This window comes from Oryctolagus cuniculus, chromosome 4, assembly GCF_964237555.1.
Source record: "Oryctolagus cuniculus chromosome 4, mOryCun1.1, whole genome shotgun sequence".
NCBI lineage: Eukaryota > Metazoa > Chordata > Mammalia > Lagomorpha > Leporidae > Oryctolagus > Oryctolagus cuniculus.
This window is the reverse complement of record NC_091435.1, coordinates 19,248,823-19,266,709: the sequence shown is the minus strand read 5'-3', so window position 1 is coordinate 19,266,709 and position 17,887 is coordinate 19,248,823. Positions and strand designations below refer to the sequence as shown.

Below are 17,887 nucleotides of genomic sequence, written 5' to 3'. Positions count from 1 at the left end.
TGGGACCAGTCCTGTGACAGCACTCCAAGTCCTACATCCCCGAAAGTTCCTCAGCCCTTTGCCGTCCCGAGAGTCAGGTGTGCTTTCCATCCCTTGCATTATTTATATCCATCACTTCTTATGCATGTTTTCATCAGTAACACAGAGGATAACTTTCTTATTTATTGCACATAAAGTATCATAGTATATACTGTGTGTACAGTTAGTTTCAGTGAGTTCTTTGTCACATGGCATAAACAATTTTGAGATTTAGTGTAGTATCTCCATAAGCACTGACATTTTAATTGCTGCATCCCATTCTACTTCATTTTTCCACTCTCTTCTGATGGACATGTAGCTTGCTTCCAATATCTTGTTATTTAAAATAATAGTCAACCGGCCGGCGCCGTGGCTCACTAGGCTAATCCTCCGCCTAGCGGCACCGGCACACCGGGTTCTAGTCTTGGTTGGGGCGCCGGATTCTGTCCCGGTTGCCCCTCTTCCAGGCCAGCTCTCTGCTGTGGCCAGGGAGTGCAGTGGAGGGTGGCCCAGGTGCTTGGGCCCTGCACCCCATGGGAGACCAGGAAAAGCACCTGGCTCCTGGCTCCTGCCATCGGATCAGCGCGGTGCGCCGGCCGCAGCGCGCTGGCCGCGGCGGCCATTGGAGGGTGAACCAACGGCAAAGGAAGACCTTTCTCTCTGTCTCTCGCTCTCACTGTCCACTCTGCCTGTCAAAAAGAAAAAAATAAATAAATAATAGTCAACCAATGCTGCAAAAATCTCCCTGTACACATTTGGGGATGTTCTATGGGAACCAACTTGAGGAGACGCCCTGCACCTTCACCACCGGTGGTCAGACTCCTCTCCAGGTGCTGATCATGATTTCTGTTTTCCCACCAGCAATGTGAGAACACTTTCATTTTCGCTCACACAGAAGTATGGACTGTTGCCAGCCTGATGGGTGTGAGACGGCATCTCATTTTGTTACACTGCTTTTCCCTGCGTTAGGTGTCCAGGTGAGCACTGTCCATACACTATGGTCCTTCCAGTTTCCTGCTCCACTTCTTTCATTGTGCACATGCATTGCTCTTTTTCCTGTTGTGGCATTTAGGGCACTCATCTTTTGTGAATTGCATGGATTGTAAGTATATTCTCCAAGTAAAGCAATTGCATTATACTCTATAATTGCCTGTTGCTCTATAAGTTATAGCTTTAAAAAAGATTGATATTGATTCACATGCTATAAAACTCATAATTTTAAAGCATACTGTTCATTTCTTTTACCATTTGGGCTTTTTACATTTTATTTTAGAAACCTTTCTTATCCTGACAACATAAGTTCATTCTCCCCCCTTTTTAAAAATTTTAAAAACTTTTGGATATAGGTTGATTGAATTTAAAGTTTATCTGTATGGGTAGCTAATTATTTTAGCATCATTTTTTTTTTAAAAGCCACAGGCCTCCACTGGTTTGTAATGTTTTTCTGTTATCCATCAAATTCCCATACATACCTGAGTCATCGTCTAAGCTCTATATTCTTTTATTTTATCTGTAATCCAATCTTACCCAATTTATTTTTGCTATATCTGTAGTGCCTGATACCTGTAGGTGTATCTTTTTATATTGTTCCTTGTACATAACTACCTTCTTTTTTCTGAGCCCTTGACTATTCCACATAAATTTTAGATGCAGTCTTTCAAGTTCAACAAAGTTTGGAATTACACTAAATATACAGATAATTCAGGAAGATTAGCATATCTAGATATTGACAGCGTTACAATATTTCCATAAGATTTTTTATTTACTTAAGAGTTAGAGTTAGAGAGAGAGAGAGAGAGAGGGAAAGGTCTTCCATCTGGTGGTTTACTTCCCAAATGGCCACAATGCCCAGAGTTGAGCTGATTCAAAGTCAGGAGCCAGGAGCTTCTTCTGGGTCTCCCATGCAAGTGCAGAGGCCCAAGCCCTTTCACCATCTTGCACTGCTTTCCCAGGCCCTAAGCAGAGAGCTGGATCGGAAGAAGAGTAGCAGGGATACAAACCAGTGCCCATAAGGGATATTGGTACTGCAGGTGGAGGCCCAGCCTGTTACGCCACAGTGCTGGCTCCTCCAATTTTTTGACTTCTTTTTTTATTAGTCTTGCTGATTGCATGGGCCAAGGTTTCCAGTGCAATGATAAATAGAGGTGATGATCAACACTAGTTTATCTTCTTGTCTCTTTTTTTTAAGATTTATTTAATTATATGTTTGAAAGTCAGAGTTACAGAAAGAGAGAGAGAGACAGAGACAGAGAGAGAGAGAGATCTTCCATTCACTAGTTTACTTCCCAGGTAGTCTCAATGGCTAGGGCTGGGCCAGGCAGAAGCCAGGAACCAGGGGGTTCATCCAGGCTTCCACATAAGTGGCAGAGACCCTAGCGCTCAAACTTCCACTGTTTTTCTCAGGCCATTATCAGGGAACTGGACTGAAAGTGGAAAAACCAGGACACCAACCAGTGCCCAAATGGGGTGCCGGCATCTCAGATGTTGGCTTTACCCTCTATGCCATAATGCCAGCCCAGTCTACTTGTCGTTCAACAGAAGGGTTGTAGCATCATACACTGAGTCTGATGTTTGAGCTACTTTTGTTTTGTTTTAGATATCTGTTAGGTTAAAAACATTTCCTCCATTTGCAAAGTATTTTTAAAAATTTCTTTATTGTTATCATATTTGAATGGCGGAGAGGCAGAGACAGACAGAGGTATCTTCCATCTGCTGTTTCACTCCACAGTAGCCGCAGTTGGGCAGGCTAAAACCAGGAGCTGGACACTGAATCCAGGTTTCCCACATGGGTGGTAGATACTCAAGTGCCTGAGCCATCATCTGCTGCCATCCAGGGTTCGCTTTAGCAGGAAGCTGGGATCAGAAGCAGGCCCAGGACGTGACTCCAGGTACTCCCAAATGGGATAGAGGTGTCGCTAGCAGCATCTTCTTTTTTTCTTTTTTAAGATATTTATTTATTTGAAAGTCAGAGTTACACAGAGAGAGGAGAGGCAGAGAGAGAGAGGTCTTCCATCCAATCATTCACTCCCCAATTGGCCGCAACAGCCAGAGCTGTGCCAATCTGAAGCCAGGAGCCAGGAGCTTCTTTCAGGTCTCCCATGTGGGTGCAGGGGCCCAAGCACTTGGGTCATCCTTCACTGCTTTCCCAGGCCATAGCAGAGAGCTGGATCGGAAGTGGAGCAGCGGGGACTGGAGCCGGCACCCATATGGGAAGCCAGTGCTTCAGGCCAGGGTGTTAACCCGCTACGCCACAGCACCGGCCCCCTAAGCAGCATCTTAACCACTGCACAAGCACCATTCTTGCTGCCTTTTAAAATCCTGAGTGATGAGTTTCATCCATTGCTTTTCCCTGTGAGGTTGATTTTAGAACACTCTTCTTCAAGAAGCCTCACCAGTGCCCTGAAGTCCAGCTCTGCTTGCAGGCCCATGTCACCAGGAGACAGGCATTACCCATGGCTGTGTCCACAGGGCATGGTGCAGATCACCAACTACCTCTGCCAGTTTGTAGGAACGGACTGTTGGGAATGTGTTCTAGTATATTAATTTATAACAACTTTGAAAAACTCATATTTCTAATAATTAGGCTTAATTTACAAACACAATTTGAGTTCTAGCTGCATTCCCAATTCCAGCTTCCCATCAGTGCAGACCCCAGGAAGCAATAGTTGATGGCTACACCCACATGGGAGAACTAAAGTGAATTCCCATCTCTTGGCTTTAGCCTGGTCCAGCCCAGGCTGTTGCAGACATATGGATTGTAAAAGAGCAGATGGGAAACAGCTCTATTTCTTTTGTGTCTCTCTGCCTTTCAAATAAATAACAAAAGAATAAATCTAAAAATTTTAAAAAATGAACCAAGTAATAAATCTACAAATTCTGATTTGCTGATAATGTGCCTTTGAGAGGCTTAGGCTGGGCATTGTGGCACAGTGGGTTAAGCCCACACTTGTGATACCTACATCCCGTATTCAAGTGTGCAGCTTTGAGTTCCACTGCGGCTTCCTATCCAGCTTCCTGATGATTCTCATCCTGGAAGGTAGCAGATGATCGCTCAAGTCCTTGGGTTCCTGCCACCCATACAAGGGACTCAGATGGATTTCCTGGCTCCTGGCTTTGGTGTGGTCCAGCCCTGGCTGTTCCAGGCTTCTGGGGAGTGAACCAGCAGATGGAATCTCGTTCACTCGCTCTCTCTCTTTCTCACTCTGCCTTTCAAATAAAAAAAATTAAATAAATAAATATAAAAAAATTAAATATATCTAAAATTATTTTAACTTAATTACCTTAAATATGTTAACCAATGCAAAAGCCCTTTTAAAATGTGTTATGCTTCTGTGAGTGCTTGGATAACTTCATGTGCTGAATTCATAACCTTTATAAAGCTACTTAATTATCAGAAACCTCAAAAGCCATTTGAAAATATGAAACCTTTATTTTTTAACTGAGTTTTGTTTTCCTGCTTAGCATGGCTCTAAAATCAAAGTTGTGATATTTATTAACTGTCTTGGCAAAACTTGAGGTAATACATCTTTCACATTTGATTGAGAAAGAGAGAAATTTAATCCTACCAAGATCATCATTATCAGTTCTTCCTCATGACTTTTTCCTAGGAGGTTTTTACATGCCAGATGGTGCTCTGAAGACTCCTTAGACCAACATTTGATAATGGCAAACTGGGAAAGGAAAAATCTAGTCGAGGTAGAAGATTCAATTCCATATTTTGTTATCTGGCTCACTATGTCTAAACTAGTCAATATTTAGTTTGTATTAAATATTGTAGTTTTTTTTTTTTCACCCATCTGTAAGAGTATCTTCATTTTCAGTAAAGACCTGTGTTTGGGGCAATAATTAGTCACTCAATTGCACCCACCCTCAATTTCCTTGAATTCCATCAATACTAACGAGTACCATATACCCCATGTTCCTGATGCTTTCTCTAAACATCTAGTTCTAACACACAAACACATAGACACACACACACAGAGATGTAGCTATTTTCTCTCTTTCTGTCCCTCTGACAATATTTCCTGTGTTAGCTCATATGCACTCAGAATTACATGTGCACAGACTCTTCTCTTACTGGATTCTGAGGTCTCTGAAGTCAGGGTGCATCATGTATTCATGCTTGGATCCCAGGATCTAGCCCTGTGCCGTGCTATTAACAGGCATCCATTGTGTGTTGATCAATGATTGACTGAGGGGTATGTGATTACTGTAGAAATATTCGTAAATTCTGGAAGGTAATACTATGATTCTCTGACTATATTGCTGTCGATATCTGTTACCATAGTGACTAAAGCAGATATGTGATTTTCAAGTTTAATTTTTCACATTTTTCATGTGACAGAAGTAAATCTCAAAATTATTAGCTGGAATAAGAAAAAAAAAGTCGGGAAAGGGATCTGAAGTTATTTGCTGAAATTAACTCATATTTAGAATGAAAGTATTTAAAAGGAAGAAAGAAACTGACTAAATGAACTAAAAGATAAGGAGAAAGTTAGCTCCTGTAAGTTTTTTTTTAATGATTAGTTTGCAAAACAGCAAGGGTAATTGGAGTAAACAGAATTAAGGGCTTAAGGGCTCTGACACTCAGCTCTGATTATTTTAATGGGCACTTGATGGGGTGGAGACGGCCTGTGGGAGAGGGGAAGGGAAGAAGTAGTGTGGACCTAAGCTTGCAATTTACATGCTAGAATGGCTCAAATTACATTTTGTACTCTTTTTAGCACATTTTAAAGCACATTTAAGCCAACATTTTTATTCTTAAAAAAAAAAAAGAAAACTAAAACTTAAAATGATTCATTTATGGTACATAATATTGCATTGTACTTATTGCTTTTTTTCCCTTATTACTTTTCTGACAACCATACAGATTTAGCTTTCTGTTAAGACCATTAAAACGATTTTACTAAGGCTCTGCCTGGATGCTTGAGAGAGAGGAAGCATACTTTCTGAGTTCCAAAATAGCAATATTTGAAAATATGTGCATGAAAGAACTCTTGTAATCATTCTTGGAATTGATTTTTTTCCTACCTACTGCACACTCCCCCAAACTTTAAAAAAAAAAACAAAGCTTTGGGTGGAGTTAAGAACGCTTTTCAAATGTTAAACAATAACTGGAAATCCTGAAAATGTACTCTACTTTATCCAGGGGGAAACACTTTAAAGTGCTGTGAATTGTTTAGCAAGGGATTTACTGAATGGTTTCTATTTTGAACAGAAAGTTCAGTTTTAACTACCTGCAATATCATGCCATCTGTGCTTATTTTCCTTTCCAAAACACGTTTTTTTTTAATAGAACATGCACATGATTCTAATAACACAGATAAATAACTTGACTCAACAAATTCTTTACCCTAACCAAATGATGAAATTAAAGATCTTAGAGAATGTAGCACAAAACAGTGATTTTGATTACAAATGTAAATCATACAAAGCATATTTGTAAATGAAAAATCTTACAATACTCTGATCAATCAGTGTTCTATAAATATTTACCAGAGTGTAGTTGCTATGAAGTGAGAAAGAGATGGGTACACATACCCACAGTGTAGTTAGTGGACAGAGAACTGGTTCAGAAGCCAAAAAGCCTAGGAAGCACACAATCCCTCTGATGCCAAGTTCTTCAAATCTACACCACTTGCCTGGTCAGTGCTCTCATGTGCCAGGGGCAGCAGCATTGGTATATGGGGACCACTCAAAATAAAATGCACATTTCTTTATAATGTATTTTGGGGTGAGCATCTGGCACAGACGTTATGACACCACTTAGGATGCCCACTTCCCACGTTAGAGCAACTGGGTTCCAGTCCAGATTCTGCTCCTGATTCCAGTTTCCTGCTAAAGCACACCCTGGGAAGCAACAGGTAATGACTCCAGTACTTAGGTCTTCGCTACCTACAAGAGGGATATGAATTGGGTTAACTCTAGGTTTGGCTGGGCTACACCTGGCCACTGAGGACATTTGGAGAGTGAAACAGAGGACTGGAGGTCTCTCTATGTGTCTCTGTTTTTTGCTCTCTCTCTGTCTCTCTGCTTTCTCAAATACAACAAACAAATATATTTTTTTAAAATAATGTATTTTGAATTTCTTGAAATCCTGTGCAGTGATTGCAATTGTAAATATCATTCTGACAATTTTCTAAAGTAGAAAGTGGCTTTAATCTCTTCTCTGCCAAATCATCCATGAAGAAAAATGCAGACATTTTATTTACAGAGTATTTGCGTCTTTAATGAATGCTTAAATTCCATTCATCATTTTTTATTGCAGCCTGACATTTCTTGGAGACTGTTCACAAGTATCCCAAAGTATGATTTCACTGTGGCTGTATTCAGACAGACATGCTTTCTAATATCAGCGCCACCGCTGACTCTAAGAGGTTTATGTGGTGCTAGGTTTTCTGTTCTTGGAAAATGGTGGACGTGTTATAAGCTACCCCAAAAACAGCTGGGCATGCAGGACCTAGTGCCTAGGAATTCCTTGGTTCTGCTGGAGCCTTTGGAGGGATCAGGTTAAGCAGGACAGTTCCTGAACACCCTAATATTCTCTGGAAAAGAAAACAGAAAGAGAAGAGGAGGACTGAGCTGCTGCTGCCATTAGAAAGTCATGGGGATTTCCACCGAGGAAACTCGGAGGCTCCTAATTCTCTCAGTTCTCACTGTGTGCTCCTCTCTGGATCAACTGCACACTTCCCAGAAACACAAGCCAGCGGGCAAGTCCTGCTGTCCATTTCCTTTTGCCCAGAAGAAGCTCTGAAACCAGTTCTTATTTTGTTTTGTGGAAATGCTTACTGTGTTCTGTGTGTACATATTTATACCCTGTGTCTATGCGTCTGTGTATGTGTGTGTAGTTTGGTTATTTATTACTTTACATTATTCATGTATAGCTTTTCTTGTACATCAACTTTTTTCCTAAGGTTGCTTTATAGTCATTATATAGAAAAATTATATTTCATATCTTAATGTTTTTTTCATAACCTCTTTGTTCTCTGACATCTATGGGATATATTAGACAAATTTTTACATGTGTGTTCAAAAAACTGTCCATAATTAAGAAGCACATATTAACTTACCAATCCTTCAATAAAACAAGCATATACCATTGACAACTTAAAAGTTGATAATATAATGTCTACTTAAACACTATTATAATACATGCAATGAAGCAGTATTTCTTTTCAACTGCTATCTTTAGGCAGTTCGTTTCATTATATTAATTTTCACATTTTGTCACATCATATAAAATGCCAGATAGTGATGAGTGTTTTTTTTTTTTTTTGAGTTAGCAGTGATGCCAGTGATGAGTGTTTTAGTATCTCTAACAAAATTTTATGCCAATGGTCAGTCTTAAAACACAACCCACTTAGCACTTCAACTTAGTACTCACTGGAAACATAACTGGACAAAGGACAGAGAATCAGTCTTGCCAAATTTCACAATACTCACGAAAGAATATTTCCAATGTAGGCATAATAGGAACAACAGTAGGGAGTGGTCCCATCACAGCAGTAAGACCTGCAGTCTTTCCCACACTGAGCAAGGCAGTCATCTACAAAATAAAAACCACAGAGATATAGTTACAGTCGGGGTCAGCATTGTGGTGCAATGGGTTAAGTTGCCGCCTCCAATTCTGGTATCTCTTATGGACACCGGTTCAAGTCCTAGGTGCTCCAATTCCAATCCAGCTCCCTGCTGATGTGCCTGGGAAAACAGTCAAAGAAAGCTCAGGCGCTTGGGACCCTGTTACCCATATGGGAGACCAAAATTCCTGATTCCTGGCTTCAACATGGTCCATCCACAGCGGTTATAACCATTTGGGGAGTGAACCAGCAGATGGAAGATCTCTCTCTCTCTCTCTCTCTCTCTCTCTGTCCTTCTCTCTGTATAACTCTATCTTTCAAATAAATACACTAGGTATTAAGAAAAAGAAGGAGTTACAGTTGTAAAATCATAGCTTCAGGAACAATTATCTTATCTGACATCTTAACCAGTCAGTGACCAGCCTTTAGTGCATTTAAATCTTCAGTTGCATACTCAGAATCCTACAATATTTCTAAGAGTCAAAACTAGCTTTTTTTTTCTTTCTTCATTAGATTCTAATCTGGTTAAGCAAAGGACATTCTTTAATTCTCCTGCACCAAGAAGACTAGAAAGTACCACAGTAGGCACTCAGGGTTGTTGAATGATAGATTGAAGGGGGAAATGAACAAATTATTTAACTATAATCATTTTTAAAGACAAAGCCTTCTGGTCTTAAGGTATTATATTGTCCCTTAATGTAAAGGGTTCTGGGCATGGATAATACTAAACAGTGATAATTTTAAAATAATGTATATTTTTATATGACAATGCTTTATGATTCTCCTTTTATGTGTTTTTTTACCTTCATAATGACAGATTGAATACATATAGTAACACAAATAAGTCTGCATTCTTACAGTCCATTTGGATTGGAAGAAGTTCCCATAGATAATTAACTGTAAATAATTAAGAGCTTAACGCTGAATTATAGAATCACTAAGTTATAAATCGCGTTGTGCAAATGGGGAAAGGTATTTTCTGATTAAAAAGATATATTGGAGCCAAAAAGGAACCAAAGTTACTATTTTTCTATATATTTTTCAGCAAGAAAAATTATACTAGCAACACTGAATAGAAATTATTCTAGTTTTTAAAAATTTTTTATTCCAGCTAAATGACTTATGTTTAATAAGTTAAGGTTATCACCGAGCTATAATTAAGAGGATAAACTGTGATGGATATGTGAGTTTCAGATATATTATTAGGAAACCATTAAGTACAATATAATCTTTCAAGTTGAATGAGTCTATCCAAAAATCACAAAGTCAGTCACTCTTAATTCAATTCCTGAAAGTAATAGCAGCTATATTATAAATCGCATAAAACTTTTGCTTTCTTATCAAAGTTATAATATTAAAAATACAAAACATTATATTTATGCCTACATATCCATGTAATTGATTTGCCTACAGAGAAAAATTTAGGTTCCTTTAAAATCTCCTTGTCAAGATGATTCTGCACAAATGCATGTGATCAAAAGGTACCAAAATGCATCTGCCTTTATCAATAATACAGGGCTTTTGTGTAACAAATGAAAATATTACTATTTTTCAGTTTTATTTCTACATAATAGGTTGATAAACACAAACCTGGAGGTTCTTCTCTAGATTGTGGTAAGAAGAAATGAGAGGGAAAAACAACTCCTTTGCAACAATCAGTACCTCTACATAAATCCACTCTCAAATTTTGAAGACAGTTACACAAAATAATGATTTAGACCAAGAAAGGAGCTAATATATCGACAATAAATGCTCTTTGTAGAGTATTTTGTATTTTAAAGGCTTCTTATTCTCAGTGAATTTATAATGCTCTCATTTTCAGTTTAATTTTTCAAATATGTATATACAGTTATCTCAAGGGCTAAGCAAATATGTTTTACTTCATGTTCTTAAGATTTTAAGAGAGCTAATATCCCCACTATTCTGTCACAGTAGGACAATCAATGAGTAAGGAACTTCACGGATGCCCCGGATGATACTCAAGATGCTGACATTTTGTTAAACCCTCCTTGAATGTGAGCATATTTCAAAAAGTTCATAGAAAAAGGAATAAAAAGATAAGTTTATTTAGGTGCAAAAATTTGAAATCCAAGTATATGAGAGTTCTTCAAATAGTTCATGAAAAGTAAATATTATGAAAAACCATGAGTGAATTTCAAAATTGCTCACACTCAAATTTATCTTTTAATTACATTTCCACCAACTTTCTAAAGTACTCTCTTTAAAAAGATTCAATTACTACTATTGTACTCCATTACCAATATCAAAAGGACATGGTGTTACCAAAATATTTTGAGCCAACATTACACAAAGCTAAGGCCAAACTCTTGTAGCCAAGAAACTAGATTATACCTGTAACAAACATCTAGATCATGTCACATATGTCTTGTAATTTTTATGGCATTTTCCAGTAATCTTGTCTATATCACAGAATTAAACTACAAAACAAATACAGGATTTAATAGTATGGCAAATACATTCACAGTCACAATCTTGTCATGAGTTGAGCTTCTGATAATATCTCAAAGCTTATTTTGTTGTGTTGCTTTCTCTTGCTTATTTGAAAATAATTCTATGAACAGCATTTCTACTATCCAGAAGAATTCTCTCAGTTGTGAAAGAATGGAGCTTTCCCATTGTCCTCAGAAGACATTTTTATCATCCAAGTCAATATCCCTGAAAATCAGCCAGTCCGAACTTTCTTCAATTGTTGTTTAGCTAAAAGCATGATATGGAAGAAGGTTGCCCAATTTACCCCCATCAGTCGTTCAGTTTAAGGAACGTGGAAGTACAGGAAAAGAGATATCTGGCATGAAACACTTGCTTAGAAACAACTCTAGCAAGTTATAGCTTAGGATAAGACAGGAAGGAAAGGGAGGGGTTAGAAGTCACTGGTTGAGGCCCAGGTTAAACCTTGACCAAATCCTGTCATTGTAGCGAGAAGTGGGGGTTGGACATTAATATAAACACTTCCTTGGGTCTCTTTCCAAAAGTGACTCCACGGTTAAACACAATGCTTTATGTCTACCTGTCTTGCTCTTATTTGCTTAACAAATAGAACATGAATTGAATACAGTTGCTTAGGGATAATAATTCAGATTATAGACAATGCATCTACTTCAGTTTATGTCCCATGAAGCCAACAATTTATCTGACACAGTTCTAAACTACTTTTATTTCTGTGGTGTTTGGGCATCAAACTTCCAGTTGTATCTCTTAGTTCCAACCAGACAGAATTACCTATAGTTGCATACCCACATCTCATGATTTCTGCCTTTGTTCGCACCATATCCTGGATCTGACTCCATCTCCTTCTGTCCATGGCTTCTCTATCCTTCATAGGTCAGTTTATTCCAGGTCCTCCTCCATTCAATTCCCCTGAGCAAATATTTCTTGATCTCCTCTTATGGACCAGGGATTTTGCTAGTGTTTTAAGATATTTTTATTGAGCAAAATAGACATTGTTCTCACTGGGCTTATAGTCCTAAGCCACCAATAAAGTCTCTTCCTCCGAACACCTACAGTATATGATGACTGTAGCTCTCCCAGCACAACTTTTATATAATAATTTATAGTAACACCTTATTTCCTTAAAGAAGACTCAAAGATGACCTCTTCTGTATGTCACTCAAGATGCATCACTCGACAAATGTTAGGTTACTGAAAATGATAAGCATAAAAAAGCCCTTAAATAACTTATTAGCCACACACATCTTATCAAAGACAATCAAGTCAACCTAGTATTGGTTTGACATTTATTTGTAGGGAACGATTCAGGAGAAGAGAAATGGAGTTAAACTCTCTAACTACCAACTTTGTTGTTGGCCAGCTTCATTGCTCTCCTGAGGCCTGGAGGGTTGCACACCTAGCAATAGGGGAAGGGATGGTCATGTGTGCAAACTGGCTTTCAGTTCAGCACAGGAAATAACTGACAAAAGAATAAGAGAAAGGTGTAGCTCATTGGAATGGTTAAATAAGAGTGAGTGAGGGTATTAACGTTTTATTTACTCTTTGCTTGCTTTTGCTTTCTTTGGTAAGTAGAGGAGGTGGAAAAAAATCATTGCTTCAATTGAAATCTAAGGAGGTTTTTTTACGTAAAAAAGAAGTAATGCAATTACTTCTCAGTCCCTCAAAATACGAAAATCTTATATAGAGTAAAGGAAAAGAAATCAAGGCTGTTAATCTCTTCACTAAATAGGAGTGACTTGTCCTACTATTACGAATTTTTGTATCAGAAAGTCAGAATTTCCATGTCCCAAAATACATTTAAAATAACTCCTAGACAGTCACTAATTTGCATTTCAATAAGGATTGAAACTTTTGTAGAAATGATGATGACTCCCTCAGGAAGGGTCCCATGGGAAATTTAGTTCTTTCAACATTCAGGTAGCAATGCTGAACAATTCATTTCAGGTGTGGCTTTGTTGTATACAAAAACATAAATTGGAGCATTATGTTTATATTTAGCTTTGTAGGACCATGGGTAAGTCTGTGATTCCTGTCATAGGCCATCAGAAACCTGAAAATAGTTTACAAAGAACTTTGCTTTTGGCTTGGAACTGTTTTATAAACATGAACAGACGCAAAGACCACATGTGTTAATTAACTTTATATATGAATAACCAATGAAAGGCCCGTTCAGGGCTCCATATCAATCACAAAATAAGAAATTCCAGTTTGCTTCATTAATATGTAGCAATTTTCATGAAGAATAATTAGAAGGAAGGAACGAGATGCCTTTCAGCTATAAACCAGTGCTTGCTCAAGTCCAGGAACAGGTTAGACTGGGTGAATTCACAACTCTCAAACACTTAACATCTGAAATCAACAACTCCAGTTGTCCTAGGTACCAACCACGTTTGCTAACGTTACAAATAAAAATGACAGTCTTAGGCTTTTTTTTTTTTTCTTTCAATTTCTAACAGGGAAAACAGAATATTCAGAAAGTGGGAGGTGGAAGGGGATGTGGGGGCATAAAGCGAAATGGAATAGGTACCAGCTGAGCTCCTTTTAGGAGGTTAGCAATACCTCAGACTTCAAAGAGCTTTAACAAGAAATATTTCCCTCACCCTTGAGCCGCTACCCTCACCCCAACATTTCTCTTGAGTCCTGGGTACAAGTGGGTGCCTTTTGCTATCCAGAGAGTAAGCCTAAGTGTGAGATTGCGGTTTCCAAGTTAGTTTGCCAAGAGAAAGAAAAAGAAAAGCAAACTAGCTTGCAAGCCAGAAGCTAAAGGAACAAAGCCAGTATGTTGAGCAGATGGTAAAACCCAGGGGTGTCAGTGGTCGCACCTCGGGGACCACAGGGTCTCTGCCCTACCACAAAGGTCCCAGTCCGTCCCAGGTTCACCCAAAGACCCTGTCCCTCTCCCGTCGCCCTCTGTCACTGACCTGCATAGATAAACAGCAGCGCCAACTTGGGAAGAAAGACCCCTGGACGCCCGGGCAGCCTCGACCCTTCCATGCAAGCCAGTGGCCTGAGCTCCTGCGCCAGGACAGATTGGAGAGAGGCTGGGAGCCCCGGGCGAGCCCGGAACCTGGCGGGGACTGGGGGGGGATGCCGGGAGGTCAGACAGACAGAGCAGCGCTCCGGAGAGCAGGGTGGAGCAGGAACCTGGCCATTGCCCCAGGGAGCATTGGACGCCAGCTGGGCTGGGCGCGTGGCGGACGGCGCGCGCGGGGTTCCGCAGGGCTGGGGAGCGCGGAGTTCCCGCGGGGCTGAGCTGGGCGCCGAGGTGTCTTTGTCTTGCCCCGCGGCGCTGGGGCACGCGGGAGGCGGGCTCTCAGGCGTCCTCGGTCACCGGGGCTCACATTTCATCTCCGCGGGTGGCACTAGAGCCAGGCCAGGGGCGGGGTGGACCCGACTCCTCCCCGTTTTCTGGTTCTCTGTTCTTCCTTCTCTGGAGCAGCTCTGGCCTGGTTGTGCCTAAGAGAAGACTATGGCCTTGGCTGCTGCGATGGCTGCTGCTTCTCACCTGACCCTCCACTGCAGCTTTTCTTAGCAGTGGATGAAGAACTTTGAACTTTGTTTTGGAGTGTGAACACATGGAGGGAATTTTTAAGATTGAAGGTATTGGACAAAGAATGACAGTGAGCAAAACCCAAGAGAACTGGAAAGTTCACAGTGTAAGGGGGTCTTCAAAAGTTCATGGAAGATGTGTATCATAAAAAAGTCCATGGAAATTTTGCTGGGAAAACTGGATCTCCATATGCGGAAGTATGAAGCAAGACCCCCTGCTTTATACCTACCACAAAAATCTGATCAAAATGGACCAAAGACTTAAACCTATGATCTGATATCATAAAATTATTAGAGAACATTGGGGAAACCCTGCAAGACATTGGCATAGGCAAAGACTTCTTGGAAAAGATTCCAGAAGCACAGGCAATCAAAGCTAGAATTAAAAATTGGATTACATCAAATTGAGAAGCTTCTGTACTGCAAAAGAAACACTGGTCGAGGTGAAGAGGTAACCAACAGAATGGGAGATATTATTTGCACACTATGCAATTGATAAAGCATTAATATCCAGAATCTATAAAGAGCTCAAGAATCACAACAAAACTAACAACTTATTAAGCAGGCCTTTTTCAATAGTAGAAATTCAAATGGCCAACAGATGCATGAAAAAATGCTCAGGATCACTAGCCTCCAGGAAAATACAAATCAACACCACAATGAGATTTTACCTCACTCTAGTTAGAATGGCCTCATAAATCAACAAACAACAAATTCTGGCAAGCATGGGGTTGGGGTACTCTAACCCAACCCACTGCTGGGGGAATGTAAACTGGTGCAGCCACTGTGGAAGATGGTATGGAGATACCTCAGAAATCTGAATATGGACCTACCACATGACCTAGTCGTCCCACTCCTGGGAATTTACCCAAGGGAAATGAAATGAGCATCTGAGTTATATGTACCCCCATGTTTATTGCAGCTCAATTCACAATAGCTAAAATATGGAATCAACACAAATGTCCGTCAACTGAAGACTGGATAAAGAAATTATGGGATATGTACACCATGGAATACTAAACAGTGGTTAAAAAAATGAAATCCTGTAATTTGCAATAAAATGGACACATCTGGAAACCATTATACTTAGTGAAATAAGCCAGTCCCAGAAGGACAAAAACCATATGTTCTTCCTGATCTGTGGTAACTAATAAAGTACCTAAAAGGTAATCTATAGAAGGGAAATTGATACTTTGAGATGTGAGGACTTTGAACAGCCCTTGTTTCAAATATTGAGGAACAGTTTTTTTAAATACTATTTGTTGAACTATGTACTTATTATAGAATTAATCTTAAGTGTGTATAAAGTTAATTGAGAATAGATCTTAATAAAAAATAAGAATGAGAATAGGAGAGGGAAGAGGAAGAAGGGTGGGAGTGCAGGTGGGAAGTCAGGTAGTGTGGGAAGAATCACTATGTTCCTAAATTTGTATTTATGAAATAATGCATGAAGTTTATATACCTTAAATAAAAGATTTCTGGGAAATAAAAAAGAAAAAAGTTCTTTCCACCAAAATAAATGTATCTTTTCATTTAATTGCTTCTGTGAACTTTTTTAAATACCCGGGCATGAAATATTTTATGAAAGCTGATAAAAAGTTTATTATTTATTAAATACATGAAGCATTTCTAGTAAGGTCAGGGAAACCAAAGCAAAATCAGAAGGCACACTGCCATGCTAGTATGATACTGCTGTGGAATTACTAGCCCATGCTAGTCAAGAGAAAGGAGAGTATTTATAAAAACTGGAACAAAATTATCTTTAGCAAATGAGATGCTGTTTATGCAGAAAACCAAAGAGAATCAACTCTTAGTATTAGTAGGGCCTGGCACTTTATGCAGAAAACCAAAGAGAATCAACTCTAAGTATTAATAGGGCCTGGCACTGTGGCATAGTTGGTGAAGCTTCTGCCTTCGGTGCTGGCAATCCAAATGGATGCCAGTTTGAGTCCTGGCTGCCTCACTTCGGATCCAGATCCCTGCTGAGGGCCTGGGAAAACAGTGGAGGATGGCACAAGTGCTTGTGCCCCTGCACCCATGTGGGAGACCCAAAGGAAGCTCCTGGCTTTGGATCGTCCCAGCTCCAGCTTTTGGAGCCATTTGAGGAGTGAACCAGCAGATGGAAGACCTCTCTCTCCCTGTCTCTCTTTCTGTCTGTAGCTCTGCCTACCCAATAAATAAATAAATAAAATAAAATAAAAATAAAATATTAATAGTTTTCTTTCTCTCCAATAAAAATAAAATGGAATGTACTCAATGTAAATATGAGGGGGATAAAGGTGGGAATAACTGAATAGAGATACTTCTCTAGACTAAGAAAATTCAATATCATAAAGATGATACAGTTCTATAATTATTCTATAAATTTGAGAATGAAACTGATCTCAATAAAAATAACAACATGATTTTTCTCAAACCAATCTGCCTCTGTTTTATGTGGAAAATAAACTTGCAAGGATATTTAAAAATGAGAATAAAGAATGGGGTTGTCCTCAGCAAATATTTAATATAACATCATAATAGTTAACATAGCTTTGATTAACCCTGCAGTAGATGGGCTCAATGTGGGAGAATGGAGAATACGAAGTAGCATAAATATCATCGACAATTTAATTTACAGTTTAAAAAAGAATCATTTTAAAGTAGTAGGAGAAACAATGAGTTACCCAGCAAATTAAGTTGGGAACATGAGTAGCCATCTGCAGGGTCTTATCAAAATAAATTCCAAATGAATTAAATGAAGATATAATTAAATAGTAGATAAAAGAATGAGAATAGCATTCAAATATTTGTGGAATTCAGAAGGCTTTTCTAGGCATTCTAAAAATGTCAGAAATCATAAAAGAAAATATTTTCAATTTTGTATAAGAATTAAAACTTTGTTAATTTTGTTGAACTTTTTTTTTTTTAATTTGACAGATAGAGTTGGACAGTGAGAGAGAGAGACAGAGAGAAAGGTCTTCTTCCTTCCATTGGTTCACCCCCAAAATGGCCACTACAGCCGGAACTCCGGCGATCTGAAGCCAGGAGCCAGGTGCTTCCTCCTGGTCTCCCATGTGAGTGCAGGGGCCCAAACACCTGGGCCATCTTCCACTGCCCTCCCGGGTCACCACAGAGAGCTGGACTGGAAGAGGAGCAACTGGGACTAGAACCAGCACCCATATGGGATGCCAGCACTGCAGGCAGAGGATTAACAAGTGAGCCACAGCACCGGTCTGAACTTTTAACTAGTTAAAAAATGCATGCAATGTGTAGGACCAATAAGGACCTAATCT

At 39.3% G+C, this 17,887-nt stretch overlaps 1 protein-coding gene across 1 annotated transcript in view; it reads right to left on the bottom strand.

Annotated features, from left to right (window-relative positions):
* Nucleotides 1-14,444, bottom strand: part of CYYR1 (cysteine and tyrosine rich 1) — a 112,189-nt gene extending 97,745 nt beyond the window's left edge. The window contains exons 1-2 of the mRNA XM_002716774.5: nt 13,985-14,444; nt 8,461-8,563 (exon numbers count right to left, since the gene is read on the bottom strand). Coding sequence (XP_002716820.3) covers nt 8,461-8,563; nt 13,985-14,057 — 176 coding nt within the window. The 5' untranslated portion in view covers nt 14,058-14,444. The remainder of the gene's footprint in view (nt 1-8,460; nt 8,564-13,984) is intronic.
* Nucleotides 14,445-17,887: the final 3,443 nt, after the last annotated feature.